General features: G+C 38.8%; 1 protein-coding gene across 1 annotated transcript; it reads left to right on the top strand.

Moving 5' to 3' along the window:
- The first annotated feature begins 263 nt into the window (after positions 1 to 263).
- On the top strand, positions 264 to 16883 carry C11H5orf63 (chromosome 11 C5orf63 homolog). The gene is made up of 5 exons (XM_012735506.3): positions 264 to 323; positions 1774 to 1874; positions 12168 to 12288; positions 15823 to 15879; positions 16546 to 16883. The coding sequence occupies exons 3-5, from the start codon at positions 12175 to 12177 to the stop codon at positions 16720 to 16722; spliced, it is 348 nt and encodes a 115-aa protein (XP_012590960.1). The 5' UTR covers positions 264 to 323; positions 1774 to 1874; positions 12168 to 12174; the 3' UTR covers positions 16723 to 16883.
- The last annotated feature ends 273 nt before the right edge of the window (positions 16884 to 17156 follow it).

The following is a 17156-nucleotide window of genomic DNA, read 5'->3' as shown; positions in this document are numbered from 1 at the left end:
TACTACATTAACACATGAATACACTCGAAGGGTTAAAACGGCCTGCACTGCACCGCCTCAAAAAGTCGGCTCCCTTGCCTGAGGCTCGTTATTAAATGGCTCCCACAAGCCAGGGTCACTTTTCCGTGGCCTTTTTTTGGGGGGGCGGTTTACAGTTTGGTCTTGTTTTCTGTGTCACGCTCCTCACGCGCGGCCACCAAGGAGCGCGGCGGCGGGACCGGACCTGAGCTAAACGCAGGGCGGGCGGGCCGCGCGCGGGGCGGAAGTGCCGGCGGAAGTGCAGCACGGGGCGGAAGCGGCTGTGTCGGCGGCCCGGGGCTCAGGTGGGTGCGGGTGGCCCCGCGCCGAGGGTGGGCGCTCGTGGCTCCCGGGCCTGGAGCCGGCGCGCGGCCGGGCGAGGGAGGCCCGCGAGCCTTCCGCTGTGCCGCACGCTGCCAATGTCGATTGTCGTTGGAGGGAATTTAATTAAACCAGGAGCGATAAATCCATGAACCGCTGGGAGGGAGATTATAGATGCGCGCGCGTGTGTGTCTGTGAGAGAGAGCGAGAGAGAGAGCGCTCTGGGAAGCAAATAAATGACGGGCGGGAAAAGGAATCTTTTGTAAGAAAAAGCAGAAAACATCTCAACTTCATGCTTCTTCCAGGGATTCACAGATTCCCTGTCCCGGGTTTAATTAAATTCTATGAAGTGGTAATATAATCACACTTGGCAGCCCGCTGAGATGACTGCCTTTTACAATAAATACTTTTGAGCAGCCATGTTGACCTTTAATTGGGGTGAAAAGGTTGAAAGGTTCATCAGGAGACACTCTGAGTGCCAGGGCTCCCTGGACCAGCAGTCTGAACCTCCTCTCCGCTTTTGGGGGCAAAAGCAGCCCTCTGAATACTGAACAATGAAAGAATAAATCAGATACTGTACAATTCTCCACAAATACTTAGCCCTGTCAGTCACTCGTGACAAATATGGCTCATACAATTTTTTAATAAGTCAAAGAGTAGAAAAGTCCCCAGTAAATTGTCACTAACATGAATAGGCATGTGTCTTTCTAAGGCTGTTGGAGTGTTTCACCTGGGCGATCTTTATTCTTGCTTCTTAATAGATAGTGTTTATATAATAGTTTATATTTTAATGCCCTTTAAAAAAAAAAACCACACAGTATGGCCTAGCTTGACCCCAAGATTCTCAGCTCCTCAAGGACAGGGAAGGATCGTTATATCACAGTTCTGTGTGAAATGGCATAGCCTAGTAACCTGGGTCCTGCTCTGCTGAGGAGTTGCCTGGAACCAGAAAGGCCCTGCTGTAAAAATTGAGATTGGTGGGGCTGGTGCTTTAGACAGACAGCATCCCCTTGCTTGCTGTGGTCAGCAGTAGCCATCTGCTGAGGAAGGATCAATATTTTTTTTTTGTCTCCTTTACCATAGGAATATGTAGCCATGTGGTTTTATTTAGATGGACTGTTGGCAGTAATAGAAATGAGGATTTTCCAACTTGAGAGTTTATTGGCCTGTGTTTCTATTTTGTTCCAGATGCCTAGCTTGAAAGTACCCAGAGGCACTGTGGAGAGATGCCTTCAAAATAAGTTATATTTTTTATTATTAAAGTTTTCTTATTTCATAACTGGCACATACTCTAGCTGGCTGATGTGTTCAGTTACTCTAATGCTATGACTTGGTGTTTCAAACATAGCAGAATCTTGAGGTGATCTGGTACAAGTAGTGAGTTATTTTATGTTCCTTATTTTAAATCTAATTTTTGCCACTACTTTATTCAAGGAGTGTACATCAGAGGAAGCCAAAAGCAGCTGGAATACTTCCTGAATGTGTTTTCAGTCTTGTTTGCAATTACATTGAAGGGGAGAAACCATCTGGATCAGGTACGTGTAGCTACATGGATAGGGAGTAGGTGAACTTTCTCCATCTTTCTCCTAGTATCACATAGCAAGTTCTAGGGACAATATCATTTGGAGAAGAATTTACAAAATGAAAAGTTTTGGCCAAGTTTAGCATAGGTATGATTCTAGATCCATAACTCCGCATCCCAGTACAGCCACAGGGAATAGGAAGCATGAAAACATTGCTTTTTTTCCCAGTCCTTACCAATGTTAAAGTTTCTAGAGATGGAAGCAAACCTCAGAGTATTTACTATTTTTAGAAGTATCCATCTCCAAGCATTTCAGACCATTTCACCAGAAAGTAATATCTGTAACAGCCATTTTACTATTATAGCCTTCATCACTGTGGTATTGTGTTCTTTGTGTATCAGTCTTTCTCGTACCCAAGGTGTGAGTTCCTTAAGGGCAGGGACAATATCTTAATCACTTTTATATTTCCAGTACCTGGCACAGCACCTGGCATATTGCAGATGCTCAGTACATGCTATCGAAATGAAAAGACAGTACCCCTAAAGGGAGGCTAGATCTATAAGGAGTGTGAAAACATCACTGGGAATGCAACAAGCTAGGCAATAGAATATAAAACAAACCTAAAGGAGGTTACTAGATGCAGTTAGAAGTAATGCTTTAATAAATAGCATGGAGCAGGGAGGGATATATTTGAGAATCTGTTCGTTGGTCACCAAACTGCCTTCCAAGGAGATCTGACCTGGTCAGTTGTAAGGCCTTTGTTGTGTTGAGTGGATTATTCAAGCTGAAAGGCTCCCCTAGCCCTGTCTCCGCATTCCCTCCAGGGCTGCAGAGCTTAACTCTTCACCCAAACACCTGCACAACAGATATTTGAAGAGTATCCAATTGAAGGTATACCAAATTGTAGCTTACTTAGGGCACCAATATCTTGGTTTGGTCCTACCTTAAGGATAGAGGACCTATATATATGGTTGCTATTGTAAGTCTAAGTAGGTTGCTCAAATAATATTGAAGGAAATCCATACTTGTCTTTTCTGCTTTACTAACAACATTCCAAAGGAGTTAAAAGTTGAAAGCTTTTTGTGTTGTAATAGGATGATCATGTGTTACATGCTGCTTCCTTCTGTTGCCAATGGGATTGCTGCAGAAACCGGAATGTTACAACTGGAAACAAATGAATTTCCTCTCATTGTTCTTGTACTCTTTCACATTAATCATAAAATAGTGGGGAAATGATTTTTGGTTTAGTCAGGAGGGAAGGACATGACCTTGAATTATTTGATTTTTTTTTAACTCTTTACTTCTTAAAACACATAGTCCTTCTAGTCAGCCAAGAGAAAGGATACTATTATTTAATGGAAATTCAGTCAGCTAAGGCACTTAGGACACAAGCCTGGAAAAAGATCTAAATTGAGCTATTTCTCCAGATTCAAAAATGAAATTAATGTGAATCTTCTTAGATTTAGAGAACAGAACCTCATTTTTATGGTAAAAGAATTCTGCCATCTGAAGCTGAGACTTTCCTCATTCTCTGCATTCTTAATTAAGCCATATACAAAATGTGGTCTGTTATTTGGTATACCCTGAGGATTAATATATAAAGCTTTTTGAGATTTTTTTAGAAGAAAGGGGGATGAACTTGGAGACCCCTTCTACTTCTGAAATTCTGTGTTGGTCCCATTATATGTAAAAATATGTTATTCTTCAAAGAAAAAATATAGAGAATGGAACAAAAAAACACAGTATGAAAGACTTAGGTTAAACATTAGTTTGCTATCCATAAAGCAGGCGGAATCTCCAGAGTCACTTTCCAGTTCCAAAATAGCAAATATTCTATCAGTGATAGCTGTTAAAAATAAACAGAATAGGACTTAGAAGATGATAGAATGTCACATGACTGAGGATTGCCAGGGCCTGACCTTAAGAGTGGATGGTTCTCAACATTCAGATTGAACTCTACTTCTACAGGCCCGAAGTCCTATATCACAAGTACAGAGAAATGCTCGATTTAGCAACTCACATGTCCATAGCCATTTGCTAGAAAATGGGTAGAAATGAATGAAAACATCTTCCAAGTCTTTTGTGGTCATGAGGATAACTTTATCTCTTTGGCAGTATGAATTGGAAATGGGTGGGATATTAGTGACAAATGGAAGATATTGCCTGGTGGATAGTTTTTGAATTACAAATAGTTGTTTTTGGAAATAGGATTGTATCCTTTTTAAATGGCAAGGAAACTGGCATTACTTGCTGGATACAATAAGACTAATATGTTTTAATGAAATCGCCCTCTTTCTGGGTCAGCATTAAGTATCAGAGATAGCCACAAAGGAAATGGGTCATGCTGGTTAAGAAGGACAATGTGGAAAGGAATCTGCATAATTCCTTATGCACTTTGTTCCCATCCCTTGAACTAGAATGATTTTGCCCTCATCTTAATGCTATCTTTATGGAATGAAGGAATTTTCAAATTGATTTTTAAACTCTATTAAGTCCTCAAGTATGATATAACCCAACCATATTATTCAGGTTTTCTTGGCTTTCAGGAGCAGCTTTGCAGCCATTATGTCATAATTGGACCCAGCGTTGTTGCACACTCTGAATTCAGAATATGCTGTTCTGGCTTCAGGCCAGTTGCTGAGTCAGTGTCTTTGGGATTGAGGATAGAGGTGAGGTGCAGTGTGTGCAAACCCCATTGTGTTCACAGGGATTAGTCCAGAATCCCCTGTGGACTTCCGGGTACTAGAGGGAGTGTTTCATCAGAGTATGATACTGTTCTTGATTAGTGTCATCATTTTATTTTTCTCAGCTGAATTTTTTTCTGGAAACCCTTTACTGACATTGTCGTGTACACCAACCCCATTACCTAGTAGACTCCTCTGAAGCAGTGATCTGGAAAGTGTTATTGCTAAGGTCCAAAGATTCTAAAATAAACTCCTACTTATAGTGAAGATTCCTCTCCCCTTCCACTTCACATTTGTCTTTGCCAAGGCAAAGGTGGTAGGTGTGGAAGAGAATACCAAGAGGAAGAGGCTCTGTAATAAAAAATAATTGTTAAAATGTGTCTAATAGTAAAAAAGAAAATGCATTATTCTTCCTTTTAGGGGGAGCTTCTCCACCTCCAAGGCTTAGATAGTTGCAGGATGAGTGCCTGGCCACTCTAGTGTCACCTCCCCCATTGCCCAACTCTGTCCTTTCTGACATCAAGGCTTCTCAGGTATGATTGAAGAGTGAGAGGAGAGAGTTTGCAATGAGCATGTGCCTTTACAGTTCTATCTGGGTATATAGGTGAATTTGGGTCCTCTGTAAAGGGCTGAGAATTTTAGTTTCCTACAAGGAAAAACTACTTCAGATTCTTTGTTCAAGGCCTCATGCAGTTACAGGCTATTCCCATGGTTTGGGAACTCCTAATGTCTAATTCATTGGCAAGTCCTGTTGGCTCCGTTTCCACTCTAGTCTAGGCCACTGTGCTTTCTCACCTAGACTCCTGCAGTAGCCTCCTAACTGGGTCTCTGCTTCCACTCTTGCCCCCCAATAACCCATTCTTCATCTGGCAGTTAAAGTGATCATTTGAAAGTATATATGAGATCACATCACTTCCCTCCTCTAAATATTAGAATAAAAATTGTACTTAGAATAAAATCTCAATTCGTTAAGATAGCCCACAAGACCTATATGACCTGACCCCTACTCACCATTTGGGAGCCCCATTTCCTGCTTGTTTCCCCCCTTCCCCTGTGTTCTATGCTTAAGCCATACTATCCTTTCTGTTTCTTCCAGTAAGTCACATTTGTCCTCACCTTATGGCTTTTGCATTTACTCATTTCCTTTCCTTGAAATGCTCCTTTCAGATATTTGCACCTTTCATCCTTTACTTTCAGCTCAAACGATCCTTGCTCAGAGAATACCTTACAGAACCTGCCTTAGTTACCATCACATCACCGTGTTTTACTCTGTCCCTGTACATATCACTGTCTGATATAGTCTGACATTAAGGAGTATCTTCACTAGAATATGGGCCTCATGAGAGCAACATTCATCACATTTATCACCGAGCACCTATAGTAGCGTCTGACACTTGGAAAACGTTACATAATTGTTGAATGAATGAATGACTCTCATCCCAGACCTAGATTATCTTAACTGACCTCTAACTCTTTTCCACCTCCATTCTTCTTTTTTTTCTGCAGTCCATTCTGCATGTTCACACCAGATTAATCTAAAATGTTGATTTTATCACATCACTCATTCAAAACTCTTCATTGGTTCTCAAGACATTCACAACAAATTAGACATTGCATAACCATTATTAACAGTCCAGAAGTTGGGCAATATATGTAACCTTAATGTTTGTACCCCATAATATTCTGAAAAAAAAAAGTCCAGAAGTCCTCCACAGTGTCGTCCTCATCTGCTTCCAAACTTACTTTCCACTGTTCAACAGAAGTCTCTTTGCCCCATTTAGAGTTTCCCCCATGAAATAGCTATGATATTCCTACCTCATTCCCTTTGTGTCTAACCCCACATTTGAAATGCTTTCCCTTTTTTCTACATATCCAAATCCTAAATGATTCAAGATACTTGTTTCTCTTGTAAAACCATCTCCAGTCTTGGCCCATAGTACTTTGCTTTCCCTGTCTCTTAAAACATTTGAATTATATGACCCTGTTGTAATATCTCCTGTATGTCTAATTTCCCTGTATGTATACATGTCTTGCCTTCTGACCAGGTTTTTTAGTTCTTCGTGGGTTAGGATCATCTCTTATTTGTTTTTAATCCTTCTTTCCCTCCCTACTGTGGAACAAATGAGTGAATGACATCTTTGGTTCACTAATCACTATGAAGCCTGACATAATTTTTATTGTTTCAGTTAAGAATTCAACATCCTCCTCCTGAATCCCCTGAAATACATTTGTTATTCTTGTTACTTGTATCTAGCAAGTGGAGTTGATTATTCCATGTGAGAGCTTTATTTGAAGAGGACAAATGGCTAAATACCAAGCAGGATGAAGACAAATTTTAATGTCTTAATTTTACTGAAAACTAGAAGATGTTAAGGGAGCATGCATCTAGTTGTGGTGGATATGTAAATATGATATAATTATAATCTTATTGGATACACAAGGTCCACATTTCAAGCACTGTTTGACAGAGCAGTGTGTTGAATGCAATTTAATGTAGCACCCATTGAGTCCAAACTGTGGAATAGAGACATCTAGATACTTGGAAATTCTATGGTCATATTAATAGTTTTAAGGGAAATAAAAAGGGCTTTTTGTCTGTAGGCACTCATGTGATCATCAGTCCTTTCTGGAGACTGATTCCCTGCTGGCTTCTCTGGTCCCCCGTGTGGTGAACCTGTTGGCATTGAAATCTGGAAGTAAAAGCTGTGTGGAGGGAACGTGGAATAGGGAGCTGCTTCTTGCTCCCTGGGACTGGGGTGTGATGCAGGCATGTTCATGGTTTACTGTGTTGTGCAGTCCAGACTGCGCAGTCAGGATGAACTGAGCATGACACCATGTACAGCTGGGCCCACACGTGGGTGGTTAGCTCAGAGTATTTGTAGTCTGAGTTGGCTCCACCTCCTTAGCAGTTCCCTGAGGCCAGGTAACCTGACTGCTGGGGCTGAGGCTCTAGAAAAGCACCTGAGATCCCACCCATGCCAGTGAGTCAGGGCCCCACTCTGGGTTGGGCCTACCCCCTACTCCCTGTTCTGATCTGTAGCCTCATTCTACCCCAGCTTAGCCCCTTGGAATTGACAGTTTTCAATTTTCAGTTTCAGTTTTGTCTCTACTCAGTGCCTCTCCTTGTCACTCTTCGCTCCTCAAGGGCCAATTTCTCTCTTGCCCGTGCATCCAAGAACCCAGGTTAGGCTCCCATTTGTTTGGAAGGGCAGGAGGTTTGGACACAGCTGATTCCAAAAGCACAGAGGAGCACTGGGGAGGTGTCAGTTTTCCCTCTCCCTGGCTTAAGCCCAGTGACCCAGATGAGTCCCCTAAAAGCAACCCCACCTTATTAAATAAACTGTTGGTAATCTAAAATAATGGGTTTTGTTCCCAAAAGAGGTGTAGAGTGTGTCTCTGTTTCTGGTCATTTGGGTAAAAATAGAAACGTTATACTTAGTTGGCAATGAATGTGAAATGGAGTACTTAACTTCTCGTGTTGGGCACGTGACTAAACGGAAGACTTGAGCCTTTCTTTATGGGATACAGGTTCAGTGAGAGCTATGTAATAGTGATTGGTTAATTTCAGCTGGGCATTAAATTGACATTACACTTTTGTGAAGAAGCTCCAACATATCTGTTAATAACCAAGGTGGTACCTGGGCTAATATAGACTTTTTGATTTTGCACATGAATTAACACTGTAGTTTGCTGTGGGAGGATCATATGAGCTTGGAAATTTGGTGTGCCAAAGGATTCTTTGTATGAATAAAAATTCTGGTCAGTGAAGGTCAGTTTCTCTACTCAAGCGAGGACAATGCTGTTTCCCTGCTAATCAGACACACACAGCGTTTGAAAAATCCAGGAGCCCCACGTAGGTGATGTGCAGCCATAGCCTGGGCAGCTCCTCATGCAATAAATGAATAATCTTTAATAAAGACTAAGTCGACCCGGTTTCTTTCTGAACTGTAATCAGTTGCCTTAATGACATATCCTTCAGTGCTTCACAGGGAAAATGCTATAAAGTTAAGTTATCTACCTTATCTTGTTTCAAAGAGGGCTAAATTGGTCCAATCAGGCCTCCCCCCATGTTGTATTTGATTCTGCCATAAAGACCACTGGAGTCAGCCTCAGTTTTGTTGAAAGGCCAGCATTTCCTTTCTCTTTCTGGGTGATCCGTGCCTCTCAGGGGCACTGGACTTGAAACAGCAGGAGTCACCATCTTTATTGTTAGGCTGCAGAATTTGTTTTAAGCACATTCTAAATCTAGTCTTATGCCTTTTGGGTTTTTTTTAGTCTGTGACAAAGGTGACCCAATTGTGCTTCTTTGATATTATGAACACAGCTCTTTTTGCTCATATCACAGAGGCATATAACAAAATACAAAGGACAAAATTGTGTCTGTATGTGTAGTAAGGACACGTATTTCATGACTAAATTCAATGACATAATGTCATAATCAAAAACGTGTTGTCTTCTCACAGTCATGAGCTAACAGGCAGAGACCACCTTTCAGGATTTTTTTTATAGTGCTGAGATACTGTTCAAAAATAATAGAACTAATGAAAATGTCACATTGACAGAGTAGCCCATATTAAGATTTTACTTCAAGAAGGCATGATTTGGTGAATGTGACATTGACAGCAATGGTGTTAGGGTTTACAGAGTTAGTAAAATGTTCTAAGAAGAAGGTTATAGAGTTCCCATTGAAGTGTATCATTTTTCATTTTACTTTTTCTTTTCTAGAATTAAGTGACTCCAGGAAGTAAGGAATGTTAGCCTAATATTACCTGCCTAGAAGAGGTATAGGGAGCTTTTCTTTGTATCAGACCCTAATATAATTTTGTAATACTATGCTTTCAAAGAAATATGTTAATTTAACAATATGGTAAGATGCATGTTCCTTAGGGTATTTGAAAAATATGTAGGTAGTAAAATTGTATAATACATATGTATTTCTCAGTAAACAAATGTGCCATGTTTAAGTGATTAAAAATGTGTAAAAAAGTAGAAATGGAGAATAAAAGTGGAAAAGAGAACTAGTTATAAAGAGAATAGTTGTAGCATCACTGAAGACTTTACTTAGCTCTCTGGTTGAACAAATATTCCAGCAAATCTGGAATGAATAGCAACTCTGTTTACTATGACAGGTTTTATTTGTCTTGGGTGCAACCAAGACCACATGCTGTGTTTTGTCATGTTAGAAATTCTGAAGCAGATTTCCATTGTGAATGTGAATTCTTTTTAAAGCCTTAACACCTCAGTCTAAGCTCAGCTAGGCAAAAGCAATAAGTTTTCCTTTTCTTGCCAGCTAGCCATCAATAAATCTTAAATCCCTCTACCAAAAGCATGTAGCTGCAGTTCACTGTCTTGGTTGTAGTCTTAGGTCACTGCCATAGATGGCCTGATTCTTCTCATTTCCAGGGGATATTTTTCTGCCTTTAATAAAGCTTTTTTTTTTAAATTTTCTTTCTCCTCCATATATAGTACAACTTCTTTAACTCCACATCCTAGGAGGATGTATCACTGTCTGCATAGAGCCTTCCTATATCCAATTATGCAGAAATCTCTCCCTAGCATAAACATGGCTCTCTTCCTACCCCTCAATTTATACCCTATGTAGACAAAGCTGTGTTTAGAAGCCGTGTCTCCAACCACATTTACTTATTGGAGTTGTTGATTCTGCTGAATTTACAGAGAATGTATGTACCAGAGCTTAACATTTAGTTGAGAGTAGCACAGATTATTGTGAAATTGTTTAGATCCACTTTACATCTTGGAATAACTCTGGATAGCAGATCTTTGCAAAATTCCCATAACATTCCTTTTTTATGCATTATCAGGATGGTTTAGATAGCATGGAAATACAGATAGAAGTAGAAGAGTAAGGGCTTAAGAATGAAGGAAAGATCATTGTTTTCAGGGATCAGTATCCAATTTTCTTGTCCTGTGGTATTTATTCTAGTTTGATATGGGTTAGTGGTTTTCTTTAAAGTTATATCATTCTGTTTGAAATGAGTTTAAGGCTAATCTTACACTGAGGAGCCTGGTCGCCAGTGAAGGTTAGCACTTGATTAATACAGTCGTGCTCTGTGGAGGAGAGGAGGGTGAGATTCGAGGTGGTGGGGAAGGGAATAGAACCAGCTGCAGTGCTCCAGCCCAAAACCTGTGGACACCCTAAGGAGCACTAACCTTTAGTTATAATGAGATAAGCCCGAATAATGACGCTTGTCCACACTGAGCGTCTGATAAGAGTTAGTGGCAAGATTAAAGAAGGTGAGAAAGGCTCACTTCCGTACTTTTAATATTCAAACAAATAGTTGAGCACCTATTGTCTGCCAGGTTAATTGTACGTGATTGGAGATATAGGTGTAAACAAATACCTGTTCTTATAGAACTTATATTGTAATAGATGGAACATAAATAATTTTAGGTAGTAAAGGGCAAAAGAAAACTATAGCAAGGTATAAGGACAGAGAAAGATGGGCTGGCCAACATTGGTAAGGTATTCACCAAGGCCTCTCCAAGGAGGTGATATAAGGCCCAGGCCAAATGAGGGAAGTTACTTAAGAGTTTTTCATAAAGAGGGAAAACAAGTACAAAGATTCTGAGGAAGTAATGATCCTTGGGTATTCAAGGAACAAAAAGAGAAACTTTGCAATTACAACTTGCAAAGATAAGGGAGGGGAAAATGATAGGTGAAGTTGGAGAGCTAGAGTAAACAAACAATGATCCTAGGAATGAGTTCATCTTGGGAATATTGATAAATGACAAATCTAACAGTGCATGTGTTTTAAAAGTGAAATTATAATATTTATAGTTTTAAGAACAAAGCTAAGGGACTCAGTAGAATAACTAGGAATAACTAGAGTGTCTTCTTACGTTGAGCAAAGTAGCAAGATGAGGGAGCTCAAAGCCTAGTGTTTGGCATGCTGCTATTACCAAGCTGTTCTTACTGGAATATCTCCAGTAGAAACACTACATTTGTGTGTGAGGTTTTTGAAAGTTTTAACCATCTCCTTTTAAAATACTTCTTAAGGAGTTGAGTAGATATTGTTTTCCTGACAGGTTAACTCAGCCTGATTCTCCCCCTGTAGTTCCTCTAAGTACAGCTTTGTGTTTCCCCATCTCTTGTAATGGGAGAAGCATCTCATAAGAGATAGCTTGAACCTTCAGCAAGGGACTGTGCTGCTTACTTATTGTTTTCTTCACTGTGGCAGTGGCTAGGTGTTGTTGAATGCTTGCCGATAAGATAAGCTGTCCTTGTGACTAAAAAACGTCTCAGGAAACCTCCATATTTTAAGGGATCATTGGGATGCTGATAAAATCTGCAGGTGAAATTTAATTTTGTATTCAAATTAACAAATGCATATAGTTTACTTATAGAAACCAAATTATTAGGCATACAACTAATCCATAAATATGGATTTTTCCCCTTCTAACTTCTATTTTGTTTGGAATACAATGAATATTGAGGCATCATAGAGACTTGCCAGACTTCTGCATCTCTCTGACACTCCTGGACTCAAAGAAACAATTCTAAAGCCTTCAAATTCCATCATAAGCATGCAAATTACTGTTCATATTGTAAGGAGCAAAGCCTAGGGCACATAAGTTTGTTGGTTTATTTTTCTTTTGACAGAATTAAGATGCTCTGGTTTCAAGGAAATAGTATACAACTTGCCAAATGCTCCTTTGGACTCTTCTGGAGAAATGTATCTGCCTCTAAGACAACTCTGCCTGTGCTGACCTTATTCACAAAGGTACAGAGTGAAACAGTAAAATTATTACTTTTAAAATATAAAGTATTAAAATTGGGGGGTAAAGAAAGTTGCATGTGTAAGAAAAGGAGACAAAGTTGAAAGGAAAGACAATGGAGTAAACCTTATTCAAACCTGCTCCTTAATTTTTCTATCAGCAGAACAGTAGTAACTCTGTTTCCTACCAAGACACTTCATTATCTCATAATTATCAGAGAATAAATTAATGTATTTAATGGTTATCTGACCCCTACACTGAAAAAAAAATGGACAGTAGGTTATAACATGATGTTTACAAATGTATCATTTATATAAATACAGTCAGTTCTCAGTATTTGTGATAATTATGTTCTATAAAGTCACCTGAACACTGAATTAGCACTGAATTAGCAAATACTGAACCATTGCTTCTAGGAGAAATACAGGGTTAGCTTCCTTTGAGAAGGTTTCAGAAGGTTTCGGCTTCCTTTGAAAAGGTCACAGTGTTTTCATCAGCCAATCAAATTTATAACCTTGTTTTACATATGTTTCTGTTTAAAGATGCTTTCTTTAATATATACTATTGATTCATTAACATTAAACTCATAGCCAATGGCACCTATAGCTCACGTGTGAATGAAGCTGATCTAACACACGTATTTTCTTTCCAGCCTCCTTGTGCTTATGAATACAAGACAGCACTTCAGTACTGTTCTTGGGAGCTATTTTAAACAGTGAAAGCCCTAATAAAAAGCACAAAAATGCAAAAAAACACGGCACTACACAGACCATGTAAAGGATATTAACTTATGTTTATAGTATGAAAGCTGAAACAAGAAGGCAGAGCATCACCTTGTTCAACCTCAGCTTGGAATGATCACTTGTGGTGACTCAAATTTTTCATTACTGTGTGTGTGCACGTGTCTGTGAATGACTGCAAAAGCACATTGAGTATTGATTTGGGGGTTGCAAATAAATTTTAGCAGGTAGACAAATTCACAAATGTGGAATCCATGAATAATGAGGATTGGATTGTGCTTATTTTCTTATCTTTAACACTAGTTTTATGATATAATCTAGTTTAACTTTTTTCAGAGCTTTTTTTGCCCTGAAATTTATAATACAAACATTACTGATTTCTTTTTGCTGATTAATATAACTTTGTATGATTTATAATCAAAAAATAAATAAATTACAGGGTAATAGAAGTAACTTTTATGAATACTACTGTAATTCAAAGACAAAAGGTCTCTTTTTAATAGATTTTTCAGAGATTTCAGGTATTTTAGCAATTGCTGCAGTCAATTGCTAAATATCTGACAGTTACCTAATAACAAAGTTTAATTCGCTTTTAAAAATAAACTTGTTGAGAATATTTAATCTAAACCATTTTTCATATCCATTAAGCATATATTACACTATTGGAAATTATGAAACCAAAAATGTTATATCATCTGAAAGTCTAGGATGGGAAATGCATGTGAGAATTGGCCACAAAGATCAAATAATCCCTTAAGGCTAGTGTTGCTCACTCGGCCTAGCAGTTCTACACTGTATTGCATTTTGCGCAGTGGCTGAGATAGCCAAAAACACTTGTTAAAAAAACAGAAACAAAAAACACCAACCTTCCATTCAGCTTAATATTTGTACTGAGCGCTTGCATCTGCACCATTAGGCACATAATAAGATATTATTATCACTCCCACCTTCAGGAGTTCACAATCCAGTAAAAGAAATATTTACAAGTATAATGTCAGTACTCTATCTGTTATAAAGAATAGAAAGTACTTCCCAGAGTGACTTAAAGAAAAAAGGGATTTGGGGGTTGGTGTGGTTTCAGGAATAGCTTAATTTAGGAACTAAGCATGTTACCCATCTCTTCAGCTTCACATCCTCTGAGTTAAATCAGTCCTCATTTTGGCTCTTTTCATGGGTAACTGGAGCAGTCCCAATCCCCAGATCTCATATCTCAGACATCTCTACAGAACCTTCAACAAACGTCTCCTGGCTGTCCAATGGCTCTAACTGGCCTATTCCTGAGCCAGTTGTAGCCAAGAGGGATAAGATGTGATAATTACCTGAACCTAAGTAAGGAGTTCCACCCTTGTTGCTCAGGGATGGAATATGCCACGTGCAGAGAGAGTTCCTGTGAAGCAAAATCACAGCACTCTTGCTACAAGAAAGGGGATTGGGTGGTGGACAGCCCAACCAACAAACCTACTACAATTTAAGGACAGAGTAAATAACAGGTGCCATGGAAAATCCTAGAGAAGGGTGTTTGAATGATCCAGACCACTGGGCCTTACCCTTTTTTGGTTTCTTATTCTTTTTAAAATTATATAAACATATCAAATTTGCATATATAATTTGCAAGTTTAAACCCCAAGTTTAAAAAAACAAAAACAAAAAACCTGATCTAGGCTCTTCTAAAGTTTTTAATATAAAAGCAAATTTTTGGTACATTTGATACTTCTGCAATTTAAAATGTTCTTGTTTTGCTTTTGCTTTTATGATTCTATACTGACTTTTTGAAACTTTCTCAAAAAATTTCAGCATGATTACCTTAAAACATTACAAATTATCCACAATCTGTTTATCGCTAATGCTATTGATAACGTGATGACCCTAAATCTCCATCTCAAGGAAATTAGGGCCAGAAAGACTCTTCTGGATTCTTTTTCAAAATAAGCATGAGTTATGCTGGAGGAAGCTTCTTTTTTATATAATAGCTCATCTCTTCTGTCATATTAAAAAGCAGGTTTCATATAAGCATCTGTAATGTTGACTCTATTTTGAGCTCATGCAAGAGAACCTCCAACAAGTCCCTGTTCATGGAGTCAAGGGCTGAGAAGCCTTAAAAATCTGCCAATGATCCATAGTATTCTCAATAGACTTCTCTACTAGATGATTTAAGAGTGCAAACAATAATGGACACTAAAACTTGCCTGCTCCTCAGTGAAAATTTCATCCTGGAAACCTGTTGCTGACACTTGTAATAAGAAAACAGGCAAAACATTAGGAATATAATTAATCATCATCTGAAGTGAATAAAGATTTTTTTCCCTTTTTAGAGATGGAGCAATTACTATCTAACTTTATCCTAATAGATTTATTCCTGTGGACTGATTAGAAAAGATAGACTCACTAGGCTCAGTGCTTCCCAGTCTGAACAAACTTTGAACCATTCTGTTAGTGTCAGCCAGGTCAATTATATGAGACCACAAAGGTACTCCTGACCTAGGAACAACAAAGCCCTTAGATAGATAGACCAGTGCAAAATAGTAAGAATAGAAATTTATTTTTGTACACATTGATTGATTGATGAAGAAAAATCAAAACGAAACAACCAAAAAAATGCAGAGAGCCTCTGTACCATGAAATACTAGTTATTTATAAGATTCTATGATAGTATTTTGCTTCGTAAATAAAACTGTAATTAACCTGGTAAAAAGATGTCCTTTAATATAAGTATAATCTGCTTCTTGTGGTTTGGATTTTTTTGTTAGGCCAAATACCATTCTTTGGATTTAATGGCTTGATTTTTTTTTCTTCCTGTAGGATCCATGCCCCCTTTGTGAGGAAGCCAAGGAAGTACTCAAACCTTACAAAAACAGGGTAATATGATACAGTGTAGCTTTTATGTATACAGAATGCATATTCTATGTGGTATAAAGTATCTGCCTGGATCTTTTCTTTAGGAAAAGAGATTAAATGATTTTTCATTTAAATTTTCTTTCTATTCTTCAGAGAGAGAGTTTAGTGCTGATTTCCATAAAACTCATTACCCCTAAGTGCTTTTCTCTGAGCAGTACTGGTTTTCTTACTCTGACTCTTAATATGAGTCAGAGTTAACTAGCAGGTGCAGTATCCGTGCTTTCTTTAAACTTTATCCCTGTTCCTTTTATTTTACTTTGTAATTTCCATGGAAATGTTTTCATGTAGCAAACCATCACACCTCTCCCATTCTTACAGCACTTCTGTCCTGATTCTCAGGCAGCTTCCCAATTGGGGCATGTTTTATTTCACTGGGATCTGAGTAGTGTCCTGATGCTGAATGTTACAGGTATAACAGAAAAGAAGCAAGATCTGGAGGTGGGGAATATAATTAAAGCAATCAGGTTTGGGAAATCAGGGGCATTAGATCACTGTGGACCTAAAACAAACAAACGACAAAAACCTTTCAGCATTAGGAATGGTCTGGGGACCAATTAGTTCATCGCTGCAGTTGTTGCATTGCTCCATGCTCTCTAAATACAGAGCTTTAGTCTGTCTGTGTTTCAGTTTATTTTACAGGAGGTGGACATCACACTTCCAGAAAACTCTGCTTGGTATGAAAGGTATAAATTTGACATTCCTGTCTTTCATTTGAATGGCCAGTTTCTGATGATGCATCGAGTAAACACCTCAAAACTTGAAAAACAGCTCCTGAAACTTGAGCAGCAAAGTGCTGGAGGCTGACTAATACCCTCATGATTTTTAATCTCTCTTTCCATAAAGCATCTTTCTGAAGAAATGTCTGTGGCCTCACACTCCTTTTGTCACTTTCACAGAGCCCTAAGGATGTTCTGAACTCAGTGGTGCAAAATAAATGTTGAAGTTCCTCTTCTGATTGATGGAAGTACCAATACAGGAACTGTTTACTTATTGACATTTTATAAGATAAGAAGAGTGTATTGGCAGGGAGGGAGATGATGGAGGGAGGAAGAAATCCATTTGTCTTACCTATTCCTGTGGTATTAATGTATAAGCACTTCACATTCACTGGACAGTGCTGTGTATAGGAAGAAGGCTCTGCATTCCTACTGCTGCCCTGGAGTACTGAACCTTTTAATGAAAGAATAAATGCTCTTCCACTCAGTAGATAAAATGAAATGTGAATTGTTAATAACTGT

The sequence above is a fragment of the Microcebus murinus genome, chromosome 11, assembly GCF_040939455.1.
Source record: "Microcebus murinus isolate Inina chromosome 11, M.murinus_Inina_mat1.0, whole genome shotgun sequence".
In the NCBI taxonomy this organism is placed as follows: Eukaryota; Metazoa; Chordata; class Mammalia; order Primates; family Cheirogaleidae; genus Microcebus; species Microcebus murinus.
The sequence above is the reverse complement of the archived record's forward strand: the minus strand, read 5'-3'. Positions and strand labels throughout refer to the sequence as shown.

Coding starts and splice junctions, on each gene's coding strand:
- C11H5orf63 (XM_012735506.3), top strand. CDS start 12,175: ATGCTCTGGTTTCAAGGAAATAGTATACAACTTGCCAAATGCTCCTTT. Junction 12,289..15,822: donor TGCTGACCTTATTCACAAAG/GTACAGAGTGAA, acceptor TTCTTCCTGTAG/GATCCATGCCCCCTTTGTGA. Junction 15,880..16,545: donor TCAAACCTTACAAAAACAGG/GTAATATGATAC, acceptor TCTGTGTTTCAG/TTTATTTTACAGGAGGTGGA.